The sequence below is a fragment of the Hippopotamus amphibius genome, chromosome 8 (genome assembly GCF_030028045.1).
Source record: "Hippopotamus amphibius kiboko isolate mHipAmp2 chromosome 8, mHipAmp2.hap2, whole genome shotgun sequence".
NCBI lineage: Eukaryota > Metazoa > Chordata > Mammalia > Artiodactyla > Hippopotamidae > Hippopotamus > Hippopotamus amphibius.
Window position 1 is genome coordinate 143684161 of NC_080193.1, and position 24601 is coordinate 143708761.

The 24601-nt window shown below is 40.0% G+C and overlaps 1 protein-coding gene across 1 annotated transcript in view; it reads right to left on the minus strand.

The window, feature by feature from the left end:
* Nucleotides 1–24601, minus strand: part of ABCB11 (ATP binding cassette subfamily B member 11) — a 76853-nt gene that overhangs the window by 47083 nt on the left and 5169 nt on the right. The window contains exons 2-9 of the mRNA XM_057747093.1: nt 20079–20181; nt 18726–18747; nt 16399–16450; nt 15359–15597; nt 7135–7222; nt 5865–5998; nt 3953–4124; nt 945–1069 (exon numbers count right to left, since the gene is read on the minus strand). Of these exons, the coding sequence (XP_057603076.1) occupies nt 945–1069; nt 3953–4124; nt 5865–5998; nt 7135–7222; nt 15359–15597; nt 16399–16450; nt 18726–18747; nt 20079–20154 (908 nt within the window). The 5' untranslated portion in view covers nt 20155–20181. The remainder of the gene's footprint in view (nt 1–944; nt 1070–3952; nt 4125–5864; nt 5999–7134; nt 7223–15358; nt 15598–16398; nt 16451–18725; nt 18748–20078; nt 20182–24601) is intronic.

Here is a 24601-nt window from a genome sequence, read left to right on the forward strand (position 1 = left end):
CGGCTGAGCTTTGCCCCAAGAGAAAAGAATTTTCAACACAAATGTTTGGCCATGAGGGATCTAGTACTATTTGTGTTTGAATTCTTTTAAGTCACATGCCATGAAAGATATCGTACATAGTGGAGGAAATGCGCTAATGAAATTTTTTATGAGAAGAAAGGCAACCACTTCACAAACAAAAGAAGCAAAAGGAAAAAAAGGAAAAGAGGATAATTGAAGATTGTAAATCCTATTCTCTTTTTCATTTGGTGAATTCTGTAGCAACGGAGGATGTGGTCATACCAGATCTACAGTGTATGAAATAAGAATTTAATTAAGCTGGTGGCTCTTTTATAAAATCAGTACCGGGCACCTGATAAGCACGCAATAAATACTAGATAGATGGAAGAATAAATAGAAATCAAAGTTTTGACAATTGTGTTGTTTTGATCATTTAAGTTTTGATTTTCATTAACAGTTAATCTCCTAGAATGATGGTTTATAATAGATATGCTAAATTTTAGAAATCTTAAACTCAAAAAGAGCATATAGTACAGTAGCTGAATAAAGCACATTGAATACAAAAGTGCTCAATAAAAATGTGCAAAATTACATTTTAGATCAGGCAGGATTTTCCTTAATGGCAGAAGAGAGTGTTTTAGACTGGCATGAAGTGTGGTCTGTGTACGAACACATCATCAGAGTTTGAAATAAATATCCAACCTACGATGGCTTTCTAAAAGCCACCAACTACAACATCTTCAAGCACACAGAGCTAAAGGCTTGGAGTCCTTTGTAAGTGCTTTGACCAATCTAATTACTTCGTTTAGCTACCTCTTGAACAAAAGCTCCCTCAGGGTACCGTAGCAAGTTGAATATGCCACTTTATACAAAATGGGGAAAATCCAGGGTTGTTTGCAGATCAACGAAATTCAGGAAAGTGGCAGACATTTCGATTAACTAACCTTTCAACCTCTTTTTTCTCACCACCAAAAGCAGCCACTGTTCGGATAGATGTAATGACCTCATCCGCTACTGACCCTGCTTTGGCATAGGCCCTCAATTCGTGGTCGGTAAACTTGGACACACTCTGAAATCCAAAAGAAGAAAATAAAATGTGAAGACCAGGTAATTAGGTGAGCTGCCCTGTCACTCCGTGATTCATTTAGCAGAGCAAACATGTGGCACAGTTTAATACAAAACTAGATTCCCACCGGAACAGCATTTACCGAGGAAAGAATTCGGTCCAAGTCTGAGCCATGTTAGGCCTCATCCACGGGTGTTAGGGTGTTGACATATCAAAATGACCCCCATAAAAGCCAGCCTCAAAAAGAGCTGCTCACAGAGTATGTCCTAAATAGGGCATTCAGTGTGACCACAGTGTTTCAGTCATCACATCAATGAAGTCTGCAAGTCAAACCGTGTCACATTTCATTGCCGTTGGCCAAAGGCCATGTCGCAGTTTATAGACAAACACCAGATGCAACGACCAGAGGCCCATGCAGGGGTCATGCTGGGTGGAATATAGAATAAGAGGGAGGTTCTGAGCATACAAAGGTTTGATGCCGCAGAGGTAATTCCACAGGGGAAGCTGCAGGTAAATATCTCACCGCCTTGACTCACCCGGAGGGACTCAACTAGCTAGTTTTGCTTTTCACAAAAGGAAAGAAACAGACATTGCACTTAATACGAAACAAGTGACTTTTTCTAAAATTGAACTTGGATTGAGTCCTAGTTAGGATCAACCACCAAAGACTTCCCTGGCACAGATTAAGAAGCAAGAAGGGGAAAAAGCAAATGTTGTGAAAGATTAACTGACTCAGAAACCTAAAAATATACAAAGTACCCAGACTAAGGGAGTTTACCATCCAAGTTTTTCCAAACTTTTAGCAGCAAAACTCTTATCAAACAAAATCTTAGACAGAATTTTAACATATAAGTAAAAGTAGTATTTTATTATGGTATGTTTATTTCACAAGTCCACATTTCATAAACCTTGTGAACTGAAAAGGCAATAAATAATAAAGGAGAGGAAAGATATTTTAATCAACATTAAAATCTGAATTTGGGTCGTACAGATGACATGGCAATTTTTACCACCATCCTCTTCTTACTTACTTCTGAAAGATGTACCGGTAGCACAGTAATGAGAAAATTCAGTAGTTGTAGATGTTATCAGTTTTTATTGTAATGGCACATTAAAGAATCTCTTGATATTTCAATTAAACTGATAGAGGAGCTTAAAAGATGTATACTGGGAAATATTTAACAGTTGTTCGTGTTTCCCATCATTAAGTATATAAAACTCAGACAAAGGCACACAAAACCCGTGATCACTTCTAATATGTCATATTCTAATCTGTCATCTATTGCCCTTCCACCTGTTTTTGTCCTGCCTTTGAATGGAGCTTAGTGAAGTTGCTTGTATCATTTTGCGCAAACAGGCACAGACCTGAATTCAACAAGAAACCCGTGCAGAGTTACAACATTCCAAATCGGTGACACACTTACAAGAAGTTGAAATGTGGACACTGAGACGACAAGAGAAACTGTTCTTTGAGCCTATTTGAAACACAAGTTAACCAGCTTATGCTGTTGGTCTCCAACATGTTAAAATGTGACATACGATCCATTTGCGTGTAAATATTAATCTTTTGTCGGTTTGAAGAAAGAGATGAAATGTATTTGGAGGGGAAAAATTTCTGAATCAAATATTTGCAGGATCTCTGACGACCCTCTGCGGAAGTTGAGGTTTCCCTGGAGTACAGCTGGAGAGCCTTTGGTAGGAGAGACTGTTGTAAAGCTTGCATGATTTGGTGGATGGGGAAAAAAATAAAAGCTAATATCTCTGTAGTAATTAATTATGTGCCAGACACCGGGCTAAGTGCATAACATGGATAAAGCCTTGAGTCATCACAACGCCTTTGAGGGGTATTAACCTTATTTTAAAGATGAGGAAACTGACGTTTTGACAAGTTAAATATATCTTTCTTGAGCCAGGTGGTAGAGCCAGGTGGTGGCCTAGTTAAGTGGAATGGGCTCTTTGCTCTAGTCACTCTCTATTACCTGGGAAACCTTTGAGTGATATCGCCAGTGGAGCGTAGAGGATATTTTGCTAGGAAATATAGCCATGGCGATTGGTACCTGTTGCTCAATGATGTGACTGCGTGTGCAGCTTTTCACTTAAATTCTATTCTCATTTACAGCACATTATTAGTGTGGCTGCTGTAAAAGTAAAAGAGAATAATTTCTCAATCCTTGGGGGTGGTTTTAACCAGGATAACCCCAAATTCCTACTCCTACACTTTTTCTTGGCCTGCATACCTGGGGGATGGAAACTGTGACTGGGATACTTCTTTGAGTGGGTCCGATAACCGTCTCTCTGAAACTGATCGGATGGAATGGAGAACACAGTGTCATTGCAGAAATCCTTTTTATGCGTTTGTTACTGATCCAGGTATATTTGTTGGGGCTTTCTGAAGGGGAGCATCTGAGCTTGGGAGACCACAGGAAGCCATAGGCACACTGGAGAGTGAGTGGGGATTTGGAATCAGGGTTCCTCGAATTTGAATCCTGTTCTGTCTCTCACCAGCTGTGCAGTTCCAGACACGTCCCTTTACCTCTCTGAGCCTCCATTTCCCATATTTAAAATGGCATGAACACTTTATAAGATTGTTGTAAAGATTAGAGAGCATGTCCATGAGGCTCCTAATGGTGCCTGGCAAAAGAGTAAATATTCAATTCATGTAGCTGTTATTATTATTCATATAATAATGTTTCTGTTATTAAAACATTATTAATCCCTAATCTAATAATGGAATGCAATTCGACACTGAGTAATAAACAGAATAAATCAAAATAGTGATAATGGTGTTGACTAAACACACTCAGGAGAAGGGACTCAAGCTGCTCACTTTTGGCTGTTTCTCGGCACGGAAGTCTCCGCTGGAGAGAAGGGAGAAGACATTCTTACCAGACCAATGATGCCTGCTCCAATCCCAATGAGAGGGCTGACAGAGATGATAACCAAGGTCAGTTTCCAACCCTGGTAAAATCCCAGCAGGAACCCGCAGACGCTCGTGGTCATGCGCTGAATGAAAATGGCCATTTGGTCGGCAATGGCATCATTGATTTTGTTAATATCACTAGAAACAAGAGAGGCTTTGATCACGAAAACTGAATTCGGGTCAACTCAAATATCTTGCTGAGACAGTTCAGTCCTTCCTTTCTAAACACGCCTATTTCTGTACCCCACTGCCCTTTCTCACATCTTGGAAAATTTGCTGCAGCTTGGGAGTTCATCAAGCCTCTCCCCTCATAGCGAAGAGAGTATGTCCGTAAGCCAGTTTTCCCAACTGGAGCTCGTTCAACATAGGCAAAGGCTTTTGGAAACCATCTTATTTGTCTCTTTCTTTCTTAAAGCTAATATCCTTGGTCTGTCCTGAAGATCCCTTCTTTCCCTTATACCTGCTAAATCTTTTCAGCCGCAAGGCTCTACTCACATATCAACTATATTATAAAAATTTATATAATCCCCCCTGGGAGAAGTAATATCTTCTTTCCTGTGTTTCCATAGCAATGTAATTACTCTGTATATATGTATGTGTATGTAATTGTTGCTTTCTGCTTATAGGCAGTGGTTAATAACACAGACTCTGGAGCCAGAATCTGAATTTAAACACAAGCTCTTCTTGGGCAAGTTACTTAGCCTTTCTGTGTTTCAGTTTTCTCATCTATAAAATGGGGATAATAACAGAACCTGCCTCAATAGGTAGCAATGAGGACTAGTTAATACAAGTAAAGTATTGGGTTGGCCGAAAAGATCGTTCAGGTTTTTCTGTTACGTGTTCTGGAAAACCCAAATGAACTTATTGGCCAACCCAATATGTAGAATGGTGCCTCATATATAGTAAGCAATCAATGTATGTTAGCTCTGATCATTTGGTTGAACCTTTTATCCCTCCTAGTAGGCTGTAAGTTCCTTGAGATCAGGAGTTTTGTGGTGTATCTTTACACCTTGCGTGGAGTAAGTGCTCCAGAGTATTGGTTGATTATAATTACATTAAACTCATATTCTTGAGAACATTCCCATTATCTGTGGTCCAGATGGAGCAAACAAGGCTCAGGACTTGACAGCAAAAAAGGACCTAAGACATTACACAGGGATTCGACAACTGTATTCCAGCAAGGTTAAGCATCTGTTCAAGGTCAAGATAAGTAAAGGGCAGCATGAGTACGGGAGTCTAGGGTCCCAACATCCAGTCTGCTTTTGTCTTCACTGCACTACACACCCACTGTCTTTCATGGGACCTCAAACTTCAATTCGGTGAGGTCTAACAGGTCTCACTCCTCAGGGCTCATTCAAAAATGATGGGTGCTGGGGGTGCTATTAATGACCCAAACTAGGATTTAGGTGTAAAGCGGATTTAAATCTAATTTTCCAGTTTGAATTTTTCTTGAACTGTTTTGATTTTTTGTTTGTTTTTGTCACCATGTGCAGAAATTATGTCAACAGACCAAGCAAGATAGTTCATTCTAATCGCATTGTTTTCCTGATGGGTACATAGATTGTGGCATCCCTCAGTTTCTTCCTTTGAGACGAAATAACCCTGTTTCCTTTAAGCGCTCCTCTATAATACTTCATATCTAGTATTTTAACCCAGGACCTACAAACCAAATTATAGTATCCGGGCTTTCAATTTTTAATATTCATTTTGATGAAGCATTACCTAGGAAAAAGCCATGCTACCTATAAAAGCCCAATGGAAGCGACAAATGCACCAAAAAGAATTGAAAATGTGTTTCCAATTGTTATTTAATTTACAAACAAGAGCTTCATTAGTGAAAAATCACACAGCCATTAAGACGTCCTACTAGCCACTTACTCGGAAAACCTTGTATTCAGCTCTCCCACCGAATTGCAGTCAAACCACCCTATTTCCATTCTCATTATTCTCCTAAAGTACAGTTTTCTCATTTTCTGTATCTGACGAGCTGCAGCGATTACCCAAAAGCATATCTGAAAATGGAGCAAGGAATGTGTTAGCATTGCAATGAAAATCGTCATGAATACCTTCTCTTTTCAGAAGAAAATACCTCCACTATGATAGTTGAGAAAAGGAGGAAAGTAATTCACAACATGCCTCTTGCTGGGAGCTAAGGTGTGAGCTCGGACCTCTGCTGCCAAAAGTAGAGGCGAGTGGAAACTCTGTGAACAGGGAAGCCAGAGACATGGGTTTGAATCCAGCTCGGCCACTTGCAAAGTTAACCTGCTTTATTAAGCTTCACTTTCCTCCTGGGTAAAACAAAGCTCATCATGCCCAAAATAAATTATTGCTGTTAAATCACTACTCTTGCATGCCACTTCTGAATGAATTTTCCCCCCAAGAGGCCTGCCAATAAGCACTGAGATATAGTTTTCAGGCTGTTGGACAGTGATTTTCAGAGAAAGTGAGACAAAAATTATGACATAAGCAGGGAATCTTGCTGATAGTTTCCCCCACGCAAGCAAAATAAGCCTGTCATTAAGATTGCAGTGCCAGGATGGTGAAAATGGACTCATTTCTCTTTACAACTAATACTAACTTCCTGGAATTCTTAAAGGAATGGAGAAAAGGGGGGATGTATTATTTTTCCTATGTTAGTAGGCAAAAGATGAAATATTTTTCTTCCTTAGTTAAGGGTTAAATAACCCCAAGGCCTCTCATAACTGAAATCTAAAATATGGACTCAGTTTACAGAATTTGGGTTGGATGGCAATGTGGTGTGACTTTAGTAAAAACAGAAAAAGAAAGTCAAGTTTGCTTTCCCCCAGCTCTCCACGCCCGGCTTTTTCCAGGTATGAGAAAGGTTCATATTCATTCTCCCTGTAAGAACCCACCCACAACTGTCTATTTCTGAGCTCAGGAGAGAGGATGAAGCAGGGAGGGCAGGGGAGGACAAGACATTGAAGGTAAAAATCTGTTTTCCATCTCTCTAGACGGGTACTCCTCCCCAACTAAGAGGAAGAATCCTTTCCCATCCTCTGCTGTCTGCCTGAAATAAAACTGTAGTCCTTGGGGTTTCTGAATAACTTTAAAGAACACACTTTGCGTTTCATTGTCATGTCTTTGAACCCAGCTGTGGATCTATAAACAGAATGGAGGCATTACTAACTTGAATATATCCTGTGACAAGTACTGCGACCGCGACGCCAGCATAGTAAGTGGAAAAGTTGACCATTTCGCTTTCAATGTCCAGAAACCTTCAAAAGAGGGAAAAAAGGATAAGACTCACAGAGAGGATCTAGCTAACAAAGACTGCATTCATGAGTTTAAATTCACAGAGGAATTTAAAATATACATATTGTATGTTTCTATTAAACACAGATAAGGCATTTTATCTGTGTAGAATCACAATCAATCCAAATCCCCAAACAGACCTCATGGTACCCATCACAGCAAAGATGCCTACCTCCTTCATTTTTAAAGGCAGAGATGCGAGGGATGTGAAATAATTAATGGGCAGTTGTTGGAAGACAGGGGACCCTAGATGGCAGGCTGAGCTCTGTCCACTGAGGTTCCTTTCACTTATGCAATCAGAGCTAGAGGAAGGTTTCAAAAAGCCAGACCGGAGTCGGAGAAGGCACTGGTGGAGAGATGTCTGCTGTAAATCAGGAGGCTTATGTTACCTACCCTAGGAATCTTAAGCCAGCTTATCAATTCTTTCCTCCCAGAGTAACACTGGAAGAAATGTGTGTGTCATCTTCCCGCAGAGAGAGAAAAACACTTTACTAGCCCAGTCTTTCTGCTGACCACAGCCCAGGAAGCCTTGCTACCCAGGACAATTTCTAAGCTTGAAGTCAAAGAACTTGTGGGGAAGCAAGTAAGCTGTACAGCATTTTCCCACCACAATTATCACCCTGTGACACAGGGTTTGGAATTGACAGGGGCAGGGAGGGGAGAAAAACATGATTCTGAAATTGCTTTCGGGAAATAAGAAATTTTATCATTAGCAAATTAACATATTGGTTGATGATATAGCCTATCCTCAGGGACAAGCTAGATGATGTCCATTTCTTTAGAGAATCAGAGAGTAGCATCTTTAGCCTAGAGGCGCTCATGCGACAAGCTTTCTGCTTTCTATCAGATCTTCCTTTTGTGACCCAAGCTTGAATGGGTCTCTCTCTCTACCGATCTCAGACCAAGTAGTTAAGTATAATTTATTCAATTCAGAACAAACTATTATTCCATGGCACATCTTATTGCCTTCTGGCACTATTATTCAATATTTTTATTGACTATATTTATATCAAATATATTCATGTGTCTCTTGCTAGTAAATTGCAAGCTACTTGAGGGCAAAGCTTGGGTAAGGTTCTTGCTCTCACTCCCGAAGCCTGGTACAATACCTTGCACATAGTAGGTCCTCAACAAGTGTTCCTTGCTTTTTCTTTCACTTGCAAAATACTAATGACGAAAGGAAACAACTGCCTTGGTCAACCCCTCCGACAATCTCCAAACCAGCCAGTATGTCTGTGTTCACCACATTTCCAGTCCCCCACGATGACTTAAGGGAACCCCGTGAATGAACACAATCTAGGAAATCATAAATTATACACAACTTATCCACAGACAGAGGCCCTTACACAGTCTGAGTATCTTTGTATAGAGTGTATAATGTAGTATTACGAGTAAAGACTTCTAATGTATAAATGAGTGCACACTCTTGGTTTTCTGTTTGTGAAATAAAATGCGGGTGTCCCCAAACAGCAAACTATGAGCATTTTGTCGAAAAGTTTTACTTAGATTCCCTGTGGTTCATTTATGCTACAGACACTGTAAGCAGAGGTGAGAGAGTGCCTGTTATGAAAAACGCAGCTGCCAGTCACCAATGGGTCTGCCCGGACTAAGAGCTCTGAGCGTTGACCCAGCTGTGGAATTTACTAGAGCAAAGTTCAGGAGGATTGCATCACTGTCGGGGGTGTGACAGGACATGTGCAGTTTGTGATTATTTTCATTCCTGAGGCACCCCAGAGGTGAACTGTTAACTCACTTCTATTTTATTCTGGGAAGAAGTCTTTACAGTTGTTAGAGTTTTAAAGACTACCTGGGACTATTTCTGGGAGGACAGGGCAAATCTATCAGAAAAACTGATAAGAAGGAAAAGAGGAGGTCAGCTTGGTTCCTTTGTCTGCACATCAGACTCTTCATCACCTGCATGGTGGAAAGCTCTTGTGATTATAAAATCCTGGGAAGAATTCTATAAAGTTTACAGGTGATTTGGACCACAGACTGAGTGTCTCTCTTTTTAACAAAAAGAAAAATGAAACAAAATTGACATATGCCTACTTGAATAAATTGATTCCCCTGATGTATTTGTTGAAGAGAGAAGAGGGGAAGGAAATGACAATTAGAGGGAAAAGGTAAAAGATATGTTACCATGATATGAGGATTCTTACCTTGCTCTTTATGAAAAATAAATGCATTATAAAATTGAATCACTCAATTTATACCGAGGTTCCAGATTTACTAAAGCCTTAGGTTTTTCACTGAAAATACCTAGGAGGTCTTTGTGACAAGGTGCATTGCCTCACCAGGAGCTCTCCTTTCCATGGTTCTCATGCACTGTGGACCCAGTAGTACTGACACCTTAGAGTCAATACCAGGGTCAGCCCAAACTGGCAGAAATGTGTCCATATGCTACTTCCAAAATGTTGAAAGGTCCATATTCCTTAATGCATGGGACATTGACCTATGCACAAGTGGTTTATCACTGGGTAAAGTTGCTTTATAGAATACCCACACACTGTAGTAGCACATTGCCAGAATGGCTAATGCAATTGTGAGAAGTATAACAGAGAGATTATATATGTCCTTTATCTAGTTTTCCCCCAGTGGTAACATCTTGCAAAACTATAAGACAATATCACGTCCTCATCATTCATCATGTTGCCCTTTGATATATACAGATACTTCCATCTTTCTCACATTTCCAGAGGTCAGAAGTCTGAAATCAGCTTCACTGGGTTGAAATTAAGGTGCTGACAGTGTTGTACTTTCTCCAAAGGCTCTAGGGGTGAATCTGTTTCTTCGCGCTTTCAGCTTCTGGTAGCTACTGGCGTTCCTGAACTTGGGACATCATTTCGGTCTCCTCCTGGATAGTCACCTTGCCTCTCCTTTTTTCTCTATAGTCAAATCTCCCTCTGCCTCTTTTCAGTAACTGTCCCTTTGAAAAATAGTAGTGATTGCAGTTAGGGCCCACCTGGGTAATCCAGTATAATCTCTCCCATCCCAAGGTTTTTAAGTTAATCACAGCTGCATAGACCCTTTTTTCCATACAAGGTAACATTCACAGTTTCCAGGGATACCCTGGATATCTTTGGGGGGCATTATTCAGCCTACTGGAGCTACAGTCAAAATACAGATAATAACAGGTGTTGATGAGAATGTGAAGAAATTGGAACCCTCACACATGTTAGTGGGTATGTGAACTGGTGCAGCCACTTTGAAAAACAGTCTGGACATTCTGCAAATGGTTAAAGATGTAATTACCATATGACCCAGTAATTCCACTCCTAGGTATATACTCAAGAGAAATGAAAACATATGTCCACAGGAAGGCCTGTACACAAATGTTCATAGCAGCCTCATTTGTAATAACCAAAAAGAGGATGCAACTCAAATGTCCATCTTCTGATGAATGGATAAATCCACTCATTATATCCACACAATAAATGTATTATATCCATACAATGAAATACTATTCAGGGATAAAAAGAAATGAAGTACTGATTCATGCTACAACATGGATGAACCTTGAAAACATTAGGCTAAGTTAAAGAAGTTAGCCACAAAGGACCACATATTATATGACTCCACTTACATGAAATGTCCAAAACAGGCAAATCTACAGAGACGGAAAGTAGATGAGTGGTTGTCTGGGGCTGAGGGGGGATGGGGAATTGGGGAGTGAAATTTAAGGGCTATGAGGGCTGGGGGTTGTATGCTAATAAAAACCTTCTAAAATTAATTGTGGTGATGAAGGCACCGCTGGGTGAATATTCTGAAAACTAGTGAGTTTTATCATTAAGTGGGTGAATAAAGTTGGTTGTCAAAGTACATGGTCTTACAGCATCTAACTTCAAAATAGTGCCTGGGTACATAAGCTAAGTGTACACCGCTAAGAAAATGGGCTGAAATCCAAGAGAAAGTACAGACTTGGATGTCTGCATCAATGCATCCATGCGTGGGGCAGGTAAGGGCACAAACTCCCCAATGGCTGTGGCAGTCAGCCTCCAATCAGCCCCTAATTATTTTCGTCTCCTGGTATTCACACTCTTGCATAGTCCTTTCCGACATTACACCAGGGGTGGTCTGTGTGACCAACAGAAAATGGTAGAACTGATGATATGTCACTTCCACAATTAAGTTCCAAGACTTTGTAGCTTCCATTTGAGTTTCTACACTTAAAGTGGATAAAAGAAAAAAAAAGTAAACTGCATTGTGATATTTCCTTCTTTCTTCTTTCATTCTGTTACCTTATTATTTGACTATTCTGAGCAAATTAATTCTGAGAAGCTAATCAGGAGGCTTAATGTTCTATAATTTTTTCAGCCTTATTCACTGAGAGCCTTTTGGAAGGCTCCAGCCTAAAATTCCATCCAGTGGGTTACAATTGATATGTGGAAACCAATATAATGAAAGAACATCCAGCTCCTACATTATATATGCATGCTTACGTTGATAAAATCATTGAGTTGCCTTACATAGTCCAAGACTAACACACCAATTATAGTAAGTGGAGACATTGTACTTTTAATGATATACTTTTCCCAAGAAAGAAAGTTGTGAAAGAGTTGGGTAATTTAGGAAGCTTGTTTATTACTTATGGGTAAGAAAATGTCCCCACCTCTCCTCTGTCCCACCCAAGTCCATTTTCCCAGTGATCATAACACATGAAAGCTAAACAAGCATTTATTCAGAACAAACAGTATTCATGTCAGTGACCATAATAACTCACAATTAAAATAGTTAACTCATCAACGGAGTTCCTGGTAAAGAAAAGCCCTGAAAAAGGTGTGGTCTACACAATTTCAGATATTCATGTGAAAGTTTTTTTAAAAAAGGACAAATATCTACTTACATGTTTACATGTTTGGTATCATGTGAATTCAGCCAAAGCCAAGGAATTTCTGAAAGATGCTATTTGCTTTGAACTGTTTGCTCACCTTCAAGTATTCATATACTTGAAGCCAGTTAAGAATGAATGAAGTGTATTGGACTTCCTAGGTGGCGCAGTGGTAAAGAATCCACCTGCCAATGCAGGGGACATGGGTTCGAGCCCTGCCCTGGGAAGATTCCACATGCCGCAGAACAATTAAGCCCGTGCACCACAGCTATTGAGCCTGCGCTCTAGAGCCCGTGAGCCACAACTACTGGGCCCATGTGCCGCAACTATTGAAGCCCACGCGCCTGGGGCCCGTGCTCCACCACAAGAGAGGCCACTACAATGAGGAGCCCATGCACCACAATGAAGAGTAGCCCCCGCTCGCAGCAACTAGAGAAAGCCCGTGTGCAGCAACGAGGACCCAACACAGCCAATAAATAAATTAAATAAATAAATTAATTAAAAAAAAAAAAAGAATGAATGAAGTGTGAATAATAGGCAGCCATGATGAAGTCCTTTCTAATGTATGCCAGAAATGCAGATGTTAAAGGCAGATGCACTCTTTAGTTCATCTAATAAATATTTATGAGCACTTGGTATCTTGAATATGTCTCAAATTTTGGTCCCTCTAACACTCATTTCCAATTGCTAAGGCATAACAGGATATACTTTCAGGAATTTTCCCTTAAAGAATTTATCTTCTTGAGTGTTATTAATGATTGGGGTCAACTTGCATCATACATACGTCTGAATGGATCTTTTTTTGCATTGTAATTCAACTATTTTATTTTCTTGGTCAAATTGTTCCAAGCTTTCACCTTCATTTTTTTTTTTTGACAAAACAATAAACTGCGTATATTTAAAGCTTTCACCTTCATTTTTTTTTTTTTGACAAAACAATAAACTGCGTATATTTAAAGTGCGTATATTTATAATTTGATTTTTTTTCTTATTAGTAATGTATACACAGCAATCCCAATCTCACAATTCACCCCACCCCAACCACTCCCACCCCTGCCACCGTGCCCCCCCCCCCACCCCGCTTTCCCTACCTGGTGTCCATATATTTGTTCTCTACATCTGTGTCTCTATTTCTGCCATGCAAACTGGTTGATTTGTACCATTTTTCTATATTCCACATTTATGTTAATATACAATATTTGTGTTTCTCTTTCTGACCCACTTCACTCTGTATGACAATCTCTATGTCCATCCATGTCTCTACAAATGTTCCGATTTCGTTCCTTTTTATGGCTGAGTAATATTCCATTGTATGTATGTACCACATCTTGTTTATCCACTCATCTGTTGATGGACATTTAGGTTGCTGGGTTTTTTTTTTTTTTAAGCTCTTTATTGGAAAATAATTGCTTTACACTCTTGTGCCAGTTTTTGAGGTACACCAAAGTGAATCAGCTGTATCTATACATACATCCTCATATTCCCTAGGTTGCCGTTTGAATGGATTTTTTTTCAAAGGGGGAAATAATTAGCTTACATTTTGTAGTCATACCAATCTGTAGAAATCAGTTCAATTCTGCCCTCCAACATAAATGAAAGATTTAAAGGACTGTCATTGGGAATTCCCTGGCTGTCCAGTGGTTAAAACTCTGCACTTTTACTGCTCAGGGTGTGGGTTCGATCCCTGGTTGGGGAACTAAGATCCCGCAAGCCACATGTCACAGCTAAAAAAAAAAAAAAAAAGGCTGTCATTGAAGACACTCTCTCTTTTATGCAAATTGTTCTGAGTGTTACTTCCAAATTTAGAAGAGGAATATACATATTTAGACATTGGAAATTTATTTCTTATGAGTAGGCTTATTTTTTAAAAGCTAATTCTGCACATTGGATGTTACCCTGTACTTTTCTGTCAAGTTTATAATTATGTACTTATTTGCATGGTCGTTCATTTCATGATGGTCTCACCAACTAGACCTGAGCTCCACAAAGATAAGGACCATGACTTGTAAGATACCACTCTATCCGTGATGCTACACATTTTCCTGGTACATAACTGGTGTTCCAAACATTTTGGTTAAATGAGTGGATGAATAAAAGACACTAACAGTAAATAATACCATGGAAGAACATCAGTGATTGAGAAGGATTTGTCATAATCTGGAATCGAGCCTGTAGACAAATTTTTTAATGAAGGAGAAAAATATAAATTCACTTGGGGGAGCCATTCCAAGTGTCTTTCTAGCCAGGATGCGCCCTTCCCTTGGTTCTCGAATCTGAGTGGGTTCATACGTGCAAATGAGCCTGTTCTGGCTCTGAGGCAGCATGAGGCAGGCAGCAAAGTCCACACTATGACAGTGAGTTGACCCTGTGTACACTACGGACTCACACATTACAAGGCAGCTGATTGGGCTTCTCACAGACAGAACGGGAGCACCGGGAGCTCTGTCTCGTTCTGCATGGCTGTCTTCTATTCACAGCACCACATCACTCTTCCATGGAAACTCAGCTGCTAACTGAGACCAGCGGCCCCTACTCCAAGTCCTAGAGCACGGAGATGTAGGAAGTCCCATTGTAGAGAGAAGGCTGGGGATCAAGGGGATTATCAGCCATAGCCTTGGCAGCTGAGGAACAGAAGGGAGGAGAGAGAGAGAGAGAAGGAAAGAAAGAAAGAAAGAAAGGAAGAAAGAAAGAAAGAAAGAAAGAAAGAAAGAAAGAAAGAAAGAAAGAAAGAAAGAAAGAAGAAAGAAAGAAGAAAGAAAGAAAGAAAGAAAGAAAGAAAGAAAGAAAGAAAGAAAGAAAGAAAAGAAAGAAAGAAAGGAAGAAAAAGAAGGAAGGAAGAAAAAGAAGGAAGGAAGGAAGGAAAGAAGGAAAGAAAAAATGAAGGAGGGAAGGAAGAAAGGGGAAAAGGGAGGAAGGGAAAAGAAAGTCTCGAATATGAGACATGACAAGGATTCAAGTAAAACTCATGGGTCGCCCTCCAATGGTATTAAGTATTGGCAGTATCATCTTCAAGCCTATGGTCTACAAAGTGTGAAATAGTTAATGAGCAATTTCCAGGTCTGGGTTTTTGCTGTTGTTAGGATTTAAAAACCCGGTAGGATAGGAAGATCTTCAGGGCAAAGTAATTTACAGAAATATGGGTAAATGTATGTTTCTGTTCACTCTGTGTTAGATACCACTCCATCTCAGTCCATAAAGTTCTCTTGACACATTTTGAATTACAATCTAAGATACAGCAAAAAAAGGTAAAAAGTAAAAACCAGCAGCCTACCCGCAGCGCGTCCCGTTTGTCACGTTCTGGTTGAGCGAGCCGTTGATCCACACTATGGTGTTATTCACACACGCTTTTCCAGGGATCTTGAGTTCTTGTAATTCCAAGTCGTACTCAACAAAAACATCTGTCATTGTGCCAAAAATGATGAGCACGCCTGGATAGGCTACTCCATGGAGAACTGCACATAAACCTCCCACAAGCATCAGCCAAATGTCAGTCTTCGAAGAAAATCGAAACTTGAAAAACAAAGGATTCAGAGATCATCTATAGGTGCAAAGCAGGACAGGCAGCAGGACTATTTAATTTTAGTTACTAGGTTCTGATAAATAGCATTCAACACCAGGTCTTAGGGGAATCATCTTAACTGAAAGGTAGAGTTCTCACTAATATTGAAATAAACAGTACATCAATTATCTAGATCATTAGACTCTTACATTGTTAGTTCATGGTATTTCTTTTCTCCTCTCAATTCATTCTCTTTATCTCAAGACCTGACTTTAGTTCTTAGTTATTCATCTCCAGTTTAAGGGGGAAACAATTGCTGGCACTGATGAAAGTGGTGACTCTTGGTGAAATTTTACTGATGCTATTGCTATATGTAGACACGCTGTGTGGGTTATTCTGAAATTGTATAAATTGGCTCCCAGAACTGGGAGCACCTATTTCTGCCCAGAAATGCCTCCACCCTGCAAACTTGAGGAAAATACCTACACTGTGGAATTTCTAAAGATGTCATAGGAATAAGTATGCATGACATCATTACCGTGATCATTTTCCTTACTAAAGCGACAATTAGGTGCTGAGTGATTACCTTCTAGAACACTTTTCTGATCTACCGGATAGAATTTGTATGTTTAATCAGCAGCAAATTTCTAATTGCTATTCGGCCTGTTATCACATAGATAAAGTTTATGACTGAAAAAGTGATCACTGTAGTTAAAAACCTGCCAATATGACTAAAGAATTAACATTTCCTCCACGATCTGAACAGCTCACAGTTGCAAAACCTGTGCCATAAATCAGCACAGTTTTATTACCAGTTGAAAAAAGCCAATTTGACGGCTGCCACCTTTCTTCTCATCTTGTAACCTGAGGAGAAAAACGGGATTTACAGATGGTCCTTTCCAAAACAATGAGAAATTTTCCCCAGATGGTGATTTTGTGAGTCATTCTTTAGTAAGACAGAAAGCCCCTACTGGATGCAAAATTCTTTCCAAAACTAGAAAAGTACTCCGTACTCCCAGTTATAGTAACAAATAACTATTGGCCCTCAGCCTTGAACCTCGACCTATTTCTATCTATATTTCCTCGTAAGTTGAGGTACTTGGATTATCTGATCTATAGCTTCCTTCTAGCACTTAAAAATTTTACAACTACATTAAGTAGTGTTGATATGATAAAAAAATTCAAAAAAGCTTCCATACTTCCTATAAAATTGTATTTGCTTATTATTTCTTACTCATTGTATTGCTTATAAAATTTACTTAAACCCATCCTTGAACTTTTCAATGCCAGGAATCTCTACCTCATCTGAGTCATCCATTCAGGAATACACCCTAGGTCTTGTTTTCACCAGGAACTAGTCTACGCCATCGACTCTTTGGGACTGCCCATGCATCTTGTTTTCTCACTTCCTTCCTCCTTCCGTACCTATTTGTCATCTCAGTTGACACCTGCAGTCCTTTAAACCCTCCATTTACTTACTATCACTAAACCCCATCAAGATTTTGCTTCCTTACTCAGGCATCCTAGGTCCTACTTCCGGCCATTTGGACCATGCTTTCACCATCATCCTCAATCCTTATCCCAAACTCCATCCTTGGAAACCCCATCTCTGCATTCAGCCAGCTGTTCCTCCTTCTCCTCCTGAAGCCAGGGCTGCTGGGCCTGCTGGAGACAACCTCTCCACCATCTGAACGGAGGGTACACGTGCCCTGCTTAGCACTCGGCTGCCCTAAGTTTCCCTTCCAGCTCAGAGTAGGATCACAAATCCTTGCTGAGACATCTACAGCCCTCCATGGTCTGTCCAGTTGACTCTCTGACCTTGTGTCCTCCTACTTCACTCCAGTTTTCACCCCCCGAGCCACCTGGGCTCTTTGCTAGCTTTTGTCTGTGCCAAACTTGTTGCCACCTCTGGGTGTTTGCATTGGCTACTTCCTCTCACCAAAATGCTCTTTCTTCAGATACTCGCATGGCCAAGTCCCTCACCTCCTTCATACCTTCTCTCAAAATGCACCTTCTCAGTGGGGCCTGCCATGGCCGAAGTCTTCGGAATTTCCACTCTCCCTGCACATCCGCTCAAACCTCCATTTCATGTTTACTTGTTTCTTCTTAGAAAGGGAGTGATAAGTCATCACTAGCTACCATGCTGTGTGTTTCATGCATTTATGGTGTTTATCATGTATCCCTCACGAAGGCAGGGGGCTCTTCAAGGGCATGTGAGTTCCTCAAGAAGAGCGATTTCAGCCGGTTTTGTTCCTTTCTGTATCCTCAGCACCTGTAATGGTGCCTGATAGCTGGTAGGCCCTCAGTTAATATTTGTGAAATGAATGAATGAGTATGGTCTCCAGCCTCAGCTCAGCCCGCAGCACTGTACTCCACCTCCACAGGTTGTTCCCATTCCCCACAGCAGCTTTATCACACTCCCACTGTCATCTTCTCATCCGCATCAGCAGATAGGTTCATATCCTCTGACAACCAAAGCACTCGCTCAGCGTTCCTGCTCATTGCAGCTCCTTCATCTGCATCTACACCCTTTTCCATCTCTTTCCCACCTAGTGAGAAAAGAGTGGTTCTTCTGTGCCCAGGCTGATCCTACCATTCCACATCCAAAACTAATGTTACCACACCCATGGCCCCCCCTCTGCCATGAATTAAGTACCTTCAGCCTCTCCCTTTCCACCACCTCTATTTCAGAAACTTAGCTGGCATTCCCTTGTCTTCTAAATTAGGCTCCGTTAAACCTGCCCTCGTACCGAGGATGATTGACTGGCATTTGTTTTATAAGAGAATTTAAACCCTTAAAGAGAAACATCTAATAATTACATCTCAGGTTTCTACTATTTGCTTTGGGGAAGAATTGGGGGTTTGTTCGCTTACTTGTCCAGCTTTTCCTCTGCTCGTTTAGGTCAGAAATCCTGTGGTGTTCCTGGACTTACAGGGGAGATTTGGACCTAATCCAGAAGGAATATTCCCAAAGGTTTTTGAAGTCGAATGATAGTAATATTTTAAAAAGAGTGGATTATATATACCATTTTGTAGGCAGTGCAATGTGTATAAAAATATTGCCTCTGCTTTGTGCCTTTTACGGGACTGTTAGGAAGTTATTTTGAAAGTGTGATGCGCTGTTGAAGCAGCCACTTACTTTGACTTCTTATCACTGTTACCTGTCAGGATAAAAACAACACATAAAGCAGTGAATAATAATGACAAAATGAAATACAGTCATTAACCATTTTGCTCTGGAAAAACATTTCTATAACCACGTTTATTCACGGAACAATGCAAAATAATTATTTACTTTTTCATCTTTCTCTCTCTCTCTCTCCATATTAGAAGACATTTTTTCACATTCAGGACTGCTGCCTTGACTACATTTCTTGCCTTTTCTCCAAAAAATGAAATCTTTCTATCTTCCGAATGCCAACTCAAGACCAACATTTCTAAATGAGCTAAAGAGAATCTGATTGTTTGAACTACCACATAAAACGAATATATATCTATGGTCTGGTTCTTTAGAAACATCAGAATGTATCTACTTAAAATGTGGACCACAAATCAACTAAACAGTAAGACATCATTGACGCCCCCATGCCAGTAGAAGCCGTAGGATTGAGCCACACACTATTTTCCCTGGCATAGGTCACAGCAGATGGAGGGGAGGAGGTGAAAGTAGGGGTTCAGGGCGATGGGTGTAGGGAAGCCACAGGGAAAGCAGCCCGATGCGAATGTCAACCATCACCATGGGACAGCACTTCCCAGTTCCCCTAGCGTTTTCATTTCATTTCATCTCATTTCATTTCATTATTTGATTCCAATTTCATTTCATTTCATTCCATTTCATTTCATTTCACTTCATCTCAAGAGTGAAGAGGCACCATAGTGTAGATAGAAATTAACCTCTTAGGAGGGAATCAGAACAGGATTAGGATCATGGCTCCATCAATTATCAGTCACGCGATCTTTGCCCAGTTTTAAAAAATGTATCCAAGTCTCAATGTCCTCTTTTGTAAAATGTAAAATCATAGGATTTTTAATGATAATAGTAGTAGCTTAGAATCACCTACCCGCACTACACACCATGTACTAGAGCTACGGGTCCCCTGCCACATGAACTCACTCTGGCCAGCAGTCTTTGTACCGTTCCTCTCAGGGACCAGTGCTCACTAAATGTTTACCACTGGAATCAATTACAGCAACATACAAATAAAGGTAATAATAATAACAGCCAGTGCTACAAGAGCCCTACACTATCCAGGGAAGACATACTTATAGGGGAAAGGCTCTCCTATACAGGCTTTGTGCATCCTTCCCTAGGACGCTCAGCCGTTCCATTACATGGACTCAAGGGAGAAACACCCAGAGTGTGTAAGAAGACCATCCAGTATCGGTTCTACCTATTCTTGCTGATCTTTCTCTTCTCCTAGAAGTTTCACTAGCTTGTTCCTGTTCTCACCTCTCTTTATACAAGAGACAGTAAGAGAAAAAGCCCACTTACATGATCCGTCTGACTCAAAACCATAATTGTCCTCTCCAAACTTCTTCACGCTGCGAAGAATTACCGAGTCAGACATGGTAACTGCAGTCCACAGACAACCACCCTAGAAAATAAAAGAATCATTGAAAGTATTATTGATTTTCTCTTCCTAATCAAAGCAGCCAAGTGAAAGAATAATTTGGTTTAAGAAATTACCTTCACTAACAATCTCAGACAAAAGCAGACTTTTTCAATTGGTTAATAATCCCATGAGAGAGTCTAATTATTAGGAAAGATAAACCCACACCGTTGATTATGGTTTTCTCTGGTTGTTGGATGGATAGCTGTTTTTTATTTATTTGTTCTTTCTGCTTATCTGTGCTTGCTTGTTTGTTTGATTGATTTTTTTAAATGAGTAAAAATATAAACCACTAGAAGGGCATAGCCAACGGGTGACATTCTTAGGTCAGTATAGCTGACCAATGACACCCAAGCACTGGTGGGTAGGCATCAGTGCTCCTTTATAAATGCAGCCCCTAGATCCAGAATATGGAAAGTCCAGCATGGGCCAGGGGAACTGCTACCTAATTCATTTTATAACACAAGTATAACCTTGATTTCAAAACAAACAAGAATGTTATAAGAAAAAAAGTAGAGGGGCTTCCCTTGTGGTGCAGTGGTTAAGAATCCGCCTGCCAATGAAGGGTACATGGGTTCGATCCCTGGTCTGGGAAGATCCCACAGGCCACACAACAACTAAGCACATGCACCACAAATACTGAGCCTGTGCTCTAGAGCCTGTGTGCCACAACTACTGAGCTCACAAGCCACAACTACTGAAACCCACGCACCTAGAGCCTGTGCTCCGCAACAAGAGAAGCCACCGCAATGAGAAGCCCACACACCGCAACAAAGAGTAGCCCATGCACAGCAACAAAGACCCAACACAGCCAATACATAAATTAAGTAATTAAAAATAGAATTATAATTACTTTTGAAAATAGATTTTAAAATGCTAAACATGTTCAATATAATCTAGCAGCTTATGAAAAAGAAAAGTGAGCAATGTTGATCCCAGAAATGCAATGACTGTCTAATGTAAAAATATTGTATCATTTTGATAGATGCAGAAAAAGTATTCAATAAAAGTTAATATCCATTCCAGACGTTTAAAAGTCCATAAAATTAGAAAAATCGTGATGTTGCAACCCAATGAATAAATTTGGGTACTAATCAGTGAGAAATACTAAAACCATTCATTGAAATACTGGCAAAGATTAAATATCCAATAGTGCAAAGTGTCGTGAAGATAGAAAGACCTTACATTAAGTTGTCAAATCTCCTTAAGCTTCTCTTAGTCATGGCAATTTCTCATAAATTTCCTCTTTTTGATGATCTTGACAGTTTTGAGAAGTACTGAGCAGTTATTTTGTAAAATCTTCCTTAAACTGGGATTTATCTGACGTTTTTCTCATGATTAGACAGGAGTTGTGTGTTTTGGGGAGGAAGATCACAGAGGTAAAGTACCCTTCTCATTACATCATATCAAAGGTACTATGAAGATGATGTTACCTACCAACATGATTTATACAAAATAACTTCTAAAAAATAAACAATATTAAGAAGCAGAGTGAGAAACGTTAATGATGTAGTTTATGAGATCAGTAAAAAAAATACTAAAAAAAAATTCAAAATTCTTTTATCCCAAGACAAAATTTCTTTAATATAGCAATATTACACTCAGGCTGCAATGCTTGCAGATTTATACCATTTTTGAAATTTTGATCAAAATTTTTTTTTCGAAAAGCAAAGAAAAACTCTTTGATAATGAGAAAATGGTAAAACAACTTGATGCGTAGTTGTAATCTTGCATTTCCTAATTTTAAAATGAGACATTTTTAAAAAATCCAATATCCAGTTATTTTTTTTTCCTGGCTTAGCTCCTCATTTAAAAAGCTTTCTTTCCACTGGTGTGCAAATATTTGGCAGTGTTTAGAGGCCATTGGTGTAGTGTCCTGCCTATGAACTTTGGAGTTCCACAAATCCTAGTACTGCCTACGGCTTCCCTCTATGTTTTTGGATGTGTTTCTTAACCTTTCTCCAGGCCCTGATTTCTCCACCTTTTAAGTCAATGGAATATTATTCAGCAGTGAGAAAGAAGGAAATCCTGCCATTTGCAACAACATGGATGGAATCTGAGGACACTATGCTTAGTAAGATACGCCAGACAGAGAAAGACACGTATTGTATGATCTCACTTTTATGTGGAATCTAAGAAAGCCAAGGAAGAGAGTAGAATGGTGGTTACCAAGGCCGGGGGGGGCAGTGGGTGGGTAGGGAAGTTGGGGAGATGCTGTTAAAGGGTACAACTAGATTAGTGAGTTCTGGAGATCCGATACACAGCAGAGTGAGGACAGTCAACAGCACTGCTTTGTATCTTTCAAAATTGCTAAGAGACTGGATCTTAAATATTCTCACGCAGAAAAGAACTAATAACTATGTGATGTGATAAAGGTATTAGCTAAAGCTACAGTGGTAATCATATTGCAAGCAATACACATATCAACACCTTGTACACCTCAAACTGACACAATGTTATGTGTCAACTACATGTCAATTTTTAAATTAACTAATTAATTTTTTAAAAGCTGAGGATAGGTGAATTTGCCCTTTTGCTTTATCTGGGGCACCCATCTTTTCCGGCTCTCAGGCACCTGCACTCCTGGTACTGGGGCCTTCAGACTCCAACTGGGACTCACGCCCGTGGCTCCCCTGGTTTTTTGGCCTTTGGATTTGAACTGGAACTACAGCACCAGCTTCCCTGGGTCTCCAGCTTGCAAACAGCAGATTACAGGACTTCTCAGCCTCTGTAATCAGGTGACCCAATCTCTCATGATACGTCTCTTTCTATGTATCTATATATAATCCTATTGTTTCTGGTCCTTTGGAGAACCCTGAGTAATTCAGTTAGTATTCTATGAGATTGTTTATTTCTAATAGGAGAATAACACAGCTTAGGTGTGAGTGCCAGGCCAGCAACGGAATATCTGGGACTGTTCTTTGGTTTGTTTTCCTTCTCAGTGTTCAGTGCATCACTCTGGACTTTTGTAGCCCACGCCAAGGAGCTGTATTTGAAAAGACACACTCTCTCCAGTGCTACAGGGCCTGCATCAGTTGCTCAGTCAGAACCGGAAGCATATCTCTGGCCCATTCCAAAACGGCCGTGATGGCTTTTAAAGGCCACTGTGTTGAAAATGTTAATTACTTGCATGCACCCACAAAGATAGTAGCAATTTTATAACTCTACATTTGGAGAAGTGCAATGAGATATCAAAATTAGTAGAAAGAATAAATGAAGCCTTTGCTTGTGGTATTTTCCAGCAAAAAAAAAAAAAAGTTTCCAAAATTGGATGTCAAATAAACCGCCTCATATCATTACAAGCACACGCTGATGTATCATTAGACCCTGCTTTCCATCACTGGTTAATTCCCTTTTTATTAGATGAGATCCTGGGAAATTCATATAGCAGATGCTGGAGAACATCTCTGCTAGTCTCTGAAACCCTGGAAACATAGCAGGAATCTAGCTTCCAGAGACAAGCACATTTGTTGTACAGGGTGGTGAAAGCATGTCTCCTCCTTCTTGGTACATTTATGACTGAAGAGTGCAAGTAGATGTCATGTCATCTAATTCTACTCTCTTAACTATTATCTACAGCATCTAAGCTAACAATTTGTTCTTGAGATTCCTGAAGTGTACTTGGGTATCATGCATTGCAAGAAGCTTTAATTAGGGTTTCTTAACAATTTGCAATAAAAAAATTGTACTTTAACCCACACAAAAGAACTCAGATTTGAAAATAAGTTACCAAGCTATTTCCTTTTCCCTCTGCCTTTTTATATAGTAAATTATTTTCATCTCTAAAAAAATCTCTTTAGGAACAGATTGAGAATTTTTCAATGTCCTCCAGAAAAACTGTCTTTCAGTAAACTTAAGACAATCTAGCAGTTAAAAGTAGGGTAATAAATAGAGTGATCTTTCACTTTGCCTTATTCAACTGTTTTAAAATTTCCTGTTTGAAACAGCTATGTTACTTGATTAAAACAAGGTTAAAATTTTTATTAAAAAGTAGGAAATGAAGATTTCTCCACAGATTTTGGTCACCTAATCATGGAATCCCCCAAGAATTCTGAATTTCCCATGCCAGCACCAGCTTCCCCCTCTGCCAAGTAGCACGTGATCTATAACCTGTGCACTGCAGGCGCTTCTGTTTAACTATCCTGGGTTGAAGTTTCTTTTTCTTTGATAAAATGTGTAGTCTTATCAACACAGAAATCCACGTTAGAGAACAGTCTCCTGACCTTTATTGGTAGACATATCAAGGAGTTTTCTACCTTAGAACATTAACAACAACATTTTAGAAGACCACTGCCAGGGAGGAGAGACAGGAGGCAGAGAGCAGCACCTGGATGGGTTGCCCGAGAGAACCTGGGACACTGAGAGACCTCAGAGAGGGGGCTAAGGGAGCAGCGGCACAGGGGAC